We start from the raw sequence: 6,328 nt of genomic DNA, 5'->3' as shown, positions 1-6,328 counted from the left end.
TGTGTAACTGGGAGTCTCATGATTGCAAACATCCGAAGATCATCAAAGGTAAGCGATTAATTATATTGCTTTTCTGACTTTCGTGACCAATTTACTTTGCTGCTAGCTGTTTGTAATGTTTTGTCTGCTGAGAGAGCTATCCTCACATAAACGCTTGGTTTGCTTTCGCTGTAAAGCTTTTTTGAAATCTCACGCCAGGTGGTTTAACAACAAGCTAAGCTGTGGTTTGGTATATTGCGCTTGTGATTTCATGAAAATTAAATATTTTTAATAATTTAATTTGAATTTGGCACTCTGCAATTCAGCGGATGTTGACAAAAATTATCCCGCTAAAGGGATCGGTGTGTGCCAAGAGGTTTTATGAACAAATTCTTAGTTTCAATAATGGCCTAGGAACAGTGGGGTAACTGCCTTGCTCAGGGGCAGAACAACAGATTTGTAGCTTGTCAGCTCAGGGATCCGATCTTGCAACCTTTCGGTTACTAGTCCAATGCTCAAACCACTAGGCTACCTGCCGCCCCTGTTGTACATCATCTATGCCACCCAGTGGAAACTAATACAGTAGTCATATATGAACTGAGAGATTTTAAGGTTGTAAATGAGGTGACTCCGCCTCCCCTGTGGGTATACAGGAAGTCAAAGACCACTGGAAATAGGTCTTATCAGTTTGGTTACGACCAGATAGATGTTGGACTGACTAAGAAGATGGTACGCTATTTAATACCTATTCTCTTGCTTTTCTTGGTGGCAGGTAGCTAAAATCATTTTTTAAAACAGGTTTTTACAGCTATGTTCTGTTATTTTGTTATGACGTGGATATTTGATTTAAATCAAAGTAGTTAAACTATGCTAATTAGTGGTTGAAAGATATCAGTTAAAAACAATACTAAAGGTAGAAATAAGAGGGAATAAACCTGTATCATCTAAAATGTCCTTTGTGTTCCCATTTTACTGATGCACATAATATAATACCTGAATACAACTTTAATTGGTGTGGCATTTATCCTATTGTGTACTTAAAATATGGTGTTTTTTTGATGAATCAAGAACATGTCCACATTCATTTTTCTTTTTTTAGACAGAGCAATGGCGATTGTCTATTCAGCACTTCAAAAATATCAGTGTTGAAAATTGTAGTCAAAGCTGTTCACAAAGAGTAAGCTTGGCTCTTCCTGTGTGGTCTGGACTCAGGCCCCTGCCGTGTGAACTCTTCTTAGACTAGGTGGGTGACTTACCAAATGTGTTACTGTGTTTCAGATCTGAAGGCGGAAGTGAAGCCACTGCGAGGGAGAGAAGGGCAGACTGTCACGCTACACACGGGACTTGCCAAACTACAGAGTGACGCAAAGATATTTGGGCTATTTGGGCCAGTCCGCCCAGAGATATTCATTGTTGAGAGTCATGCCTTCAGAGGAGAAATTATAACTGAGTACAAAGGGAGATTCCAAGGCAGACTTCAGCTGGACAGAGAGACTGGATCTCTCACCGTCAGAAACCTCACCAGCATCGACACTGGACTTTATCAGCTTCAAATCATCAGTGAACAGGTCACCTACCACAATTTCATTTTCACAGTCTACGGTTAGTATGTTTTAGACCAGTTTTCAATCAATATCGAACAAGATCTGTATTCAGAGTTAAATTGTTCATGGTAAATCCACAAATTCCCTTTCTTCATTGTTCATGATAAATGTGACCTTTAGTCAATGTTGTGCCCAATAATCACTGTAATAACTGTTGGTCTCCTGGTGTCCCAGCTTCAGTGCCTACTCCTAACATCAGAAACACCCCACATAATCCCTCAGTCGACAGTCGGTTGGTCAGTGGGAGCTGTCCTGTGGTGTGTTCTGTGGTGTGTTCTGTGATGTGTTCTGTGGCGAACGGGAAAGAGGTAACCTTGTCCTGGTACAGAGGAGAGGAGAAACTGAACAATACAAGTAGTCCCCATCAGGCCGACCGGTCTCTCCCTCTGGAAATTAAAGGAAAAAACAGTGACACCTACAGCTGTGTAGCAACCAACCCGGTCAGTAACCAGACAACCATACTTAGCATTGAGGAGCACTGTCTGCAACATGCAGGTTTGTAGACAATCCATAGCATACTGATGTTGGATCAATTGATATGCGTAATGTGACTCTCATTGTCTGTGCTTCCAGTGACTGTGCCCGGTGCATCTGGTGCGATCAGTCCTGTCTGCCCTGGTGGACTTGACTCTCTGGGGTATCACTATTTAAAAAAACTGTCCATAGTTTTGCATGGACTTGAACAGTGTGATGATATTGTCATTTACATGACGTAACAAATGTCATGACATAATGAGAAGAAAAAACAAGCACCCTTACCTTTCATGAACTAACACTTGTACTTGTATTTTCTTACTAGTACTGACTTTGCTGATAGCTACATGAGGAAAATGTTTTCATTACGATGACTATTTTATGTTATGTCTCTTTTAGCTACCTTAAGATAAACGCACAAACTGTAAGTCGCTCTGGATAAGAGCGTCTGCCGAAATTACTCAAATGTGTTTGGAAAAGTAACTACGTACTGGAAACAGTTTTAGAACAGAAGTCGTTTTCACTTGCCCACTAATGTCAATTGCTATAGCAAAAGCATAAGGATACCTGTCAAGAATACACAACTTTGCCATAACCGTGAAAAGTATCATGGTGTTTGTTGGTGGACTATTTTGTTTTGTTTTATGAAAGTGGACATTGCTCTCCTTGTCATAATGCTATCACAGTGTCATTGGTGCTTTCATCCATGGAGATCACAGGTCAGACACATAACAGCACTTTAACAGCGGCCTGTTAAAATATAGTTATTCTAAGTCTCTTCAGCGGGAATTCATCTTGTCAGGTACTAACAAGGACATTGAATCAACAGTTTGTTGTATATTCAAATATGTAAAAAAAAAAAAAAACATGATATTACATATAAATTATTAAAATAACAACAGCATTTGTATTTTGGCACAATGTTAGGCTAGTTCGCTCACTGAGCTGAGGAGCTCCTGGAGCTGTGCAGCAATAGTGCTGTTGTGACGACAACCAGGATCTTTTTGTTGCGCAATCTGGAGATTGTTATGAGTTTAAAATAGTGTCTAGTGCCTACACTCTTAGCAGAAAAAAACTATATCTAGAACCTAAAAGGGTTATTCGACTGGCCTCATAGGCAAACCCTTTGAATCAAATCAAATCAAATTGTATTTGTCACATACACATGGTTAGCAGATGTTAATGCGAGTGTAGCGAAATGCTTGTGCTTCTAGTTCCGACAATGCAGTAATAACCAACGAGTAATCTAACTAACAATTCCAAAACTACGGTCTTATACACAGTGTAAGGGGATAAAGAATATGTACATAAGGATATATGAATGAGTGATAGTACAGAGCAGCATAGGCAAGATACAGTAGATGGTATCGAGTACAGTATATACATATGATGTATATACAGATGAGTATGTAAACAAAGTGGCATAGTTAAAGTGGCTAGTGATTCCATGTATTACATAAGGATGCAGTCGATGATATAGAGTACAGTATATACGTATGCATATGAGATGAATAATGTAGGGTAAGTAACATTATATAAGGTAGCATTGTTTAAAGTGGCTAGTGATATATTTACATCATTTCCCATCAATTCCCATTATTAAAGTGGCTGGAGTTGAGTCAGTGTCAGTCTGTTGGCAGCAGCCACTCAATGTTAGTGGTGGCTGTTTAACAGTCTGATGGCCTTGAGATTGAAAAACAGTTTTTCAGTCTCTCAGTCCCAGCTTTGATGCACCTGTACTGACCTCGCCTTCTGGATGATAGCGGGGTGAACAGGCAGTGGCTCGGGTGGTTGATGTCCTTGATGATCTTTATGGCCTTCCTGTAACATTGGGTGGTGTAGGTGTCCTGGAGGGCAGGTAGTTTGCCCCCGGTGATGCGTTGTGCAGACCTCACTACCCTCTGGAGAGCCTTACGGTTGAGGGTGGAGCAGTTGCCGTACCAGGCGGTGATACAGCCCGCCAGGATGCTCTCGATTGTGCATCTGTAGAAGTTTGTGAGTGCTTTTGGTGACAAGCCGAATTTTTCAGCCTCCTGAGGTTGAAGAGGCGCTGCTGCGCCTTCTTCACGATGCTGTCTGTGTGAGTGGACCAATTCAATTTGTCTGTGATGTGTATGCCGAGGAACTTAAAACTTGCTACACTCTCCACTACTGTTCCATCGATGTGGATAGGGGGGTGTTCCCTCTGCTGTTTCCTGAAGTCCACAATCATCTCCTTAGTTTTGTTGACGTTGAGTGTGAGGTTATTTTCCTGACACCACACTCCGAGGGCCCTCACCTCCTCCCTGTAGGCCATCTCGTCGTTGTTGGTAATCAAGCCTACCACTGTTGTGTCGTCCGCAAACTTGATGATTGAGTTGGAGGCGTGCGTGGCCACGCAGTCGTGGGTGAACAGGGAGTACAGGAGAGGGCTCAGAACGCACCCTTGTGGGGCCCCAGTGTTGAGGATCAGCGGGGAGGAGATGTTGTTGCCTACCCTCACCACCTGGAGGCGGCCCGTCAGGAAGTCCAGTACCCAGTTGCACAGGGCGGGGTCGAGACCCAGGGTACTATGGTGTTGAATGCCGAGCTGTAGTCGATGAACAGCATTCTCACATAGGTATTCCTCTTGTCCAGATGGGTTAGGGCAGTGTGCAGTGTGGTTGAGATTGCATCGTCTGTGGACCTATTTGGGCGGTAAGCAAATTGGAGTGGGTCTAGGGTGTCAGGTAGGGTGGAGGTGATATGGTCCTTGACTAGTCTCTCAAAGCACTTCATGATGACGGAAGTGAGTGCTACGGGGCGGGGCGGTAGTCGTTTAGCTCAGTTACCTTAGCTTTCTTGGGAACAGGAACAATGGTGGCCCTCTTGAAGCATGTGGGAACAGCAGACTGGTATAGGGATTGATTGATTGATTAAACACACCGGCCAGCTGGTCTGCGCATGCTCTGAGGGCGCGGCTGGGGATGCTGTCTGGGCCTGCAGCCTTGCGAGGGTTAACACGTTTAAATGTCTTACTCACCTCGGCTGCAGTGAAGGAGAGACCGCATGTTTTCGTTGCAGGCCGTGTCAGTGGCACTGTATTGTCCTCAAAGCGGGCAAAAAAGTTATTTAGTCTGCCTGGGAGCAAGACATCCTGGTCCGTGACTGGGCTGGATTTCTTCTTGTAGTCCGTGATTGACTGTAGAACCTGCCACATGCCTCTTGTGTCTGAGCCGTTGAATTGAGATTCTACTTTGTCTCTGTACTGATGCTTAACTTGTTTGCTAGCCTTGCGGAGGGAATAGCTGCACTGTTTGTATTCGGTCATGTTACCAGACACATTGCCCTGATTAAAAGCAGTGGTTCGCGCTTTCAGTTTCACGCGAATGCTGCCATCAATCCACGGTTTCTGGTTAGGGAATGTTTTAATCGTTGCTATGGGAACGACATCTTCAACGCACGTTCTAATGAACTCGCACACCGAATCAGCGTATTCGTCAATATTGTTATATGACGCAATACGAAACATATCCCAGTCCACGTGATGGAAGCAGTCTTGGAGTGTGGAGTCAGCTTGGTCGGACCAGCGTTGGACAGACCTCAGCGTGGGAGCCTCTTGTTTTAGTTTCTGTCTTTAGGCAGGGATCAACAAAATGGAGTCGTGGTCAGCTTTTCTGAAAGGGGGCGGGGCAGGGCCTTATATGCGTTGAGGAAGTTAGAGTAACAATGATCCAAGGTTTTTCCACCCCTGGTTGCGCAATCGATATGCTGATAAAATTTAGGGAGTATTGTTTTCAGATTAGCCTTGTTAAAATCCCCAGCTACAATGAATGCAGCCTCCGGATAAATGGTTTCCAGTTTGCAAAGAGTTAAATAAAGTTAGTTCAGAGCCATCGATGTGTCTGCTTGGGGGGGATATATACGGCTGTGATTATAATCGAAGAGAATTCTCTTGGTAGATAATGCGGTCTACATTTGATTGTGAGGAATTCTAAATCAGGTGAACAGAAGGATTTGAGTTCCTGTATGTTTCTTTCATCACACCATGTCTCGTTAGCCATAAGGCATACGCCCCCGCCCCTCTTCTTACCAGACAGATGTTTGTTTCTGTCGGCGCGATGTGTGGAGAAACCCGTTGGCTGCACCGCCTCGGATAGCGTCTCTCCAGTGAGCCATGTTTCCGTGAAGCAAAGAATGTTACAGTCTCTGATGTCCCTCTGGAATGCTACCCTTGCTCGGATTTCATCAACCTTGTTGTCAAGAGACTGGACATTGGCAAGAAGAATGCTAGGGAGTGGTGCACGGTGTGC

The 6,328-nt window shown here is 43.9% G+C and overlaps 1 protein-coding gene across 1 annotated transcript; it reads left to right on the top strand.

The window, feature by feature from the left end:
* Positions 1-1,238: 1,238 nt before the first annotated feature.
* Positions 1,239-2,837, top strand: LOC118395518 (SLAM family member 5-like). Its single transcript, XM_052464337.1, has 3 exons — positions 1,239-1,581; positions 1,758-2,078; positions 2,157-2,837. Exons 1-3 carry the CDS (start codon positions 1,239-1,241, stop codon positions 2,297-2,299), a joined length of 807 nt encoding a protein of 268 aa, XP_052320297.1. The 3' UTR covers positions 2,300-2,837.
* The last annotated feature ends 3,491 nt before the right edge of the window (positions 2,838-6,328 follow it).

Source organism: Oncorhynchus keta, chromosome 16 (assembly GCF_023373465.1).
Source record: "Oncorhynchus keta strain PuntledgeMale-10-30-2019 chromosome 16, Oket_V2, whole genome shotgun sequence".
Classification (NCBI taxonomy): domain Eukaryota; kingdom Metazoa; phylum Chordata; class Actinopteri; order Salmoniformes; family Salmonidae; genus Oncorhynchus; species Oncorhynchus keta.
The sequence above is the reverse complement of the archived record's forward strand: the minus strand, read 5'-3'. Positions and strand labels throughout refer to the sequence as shown.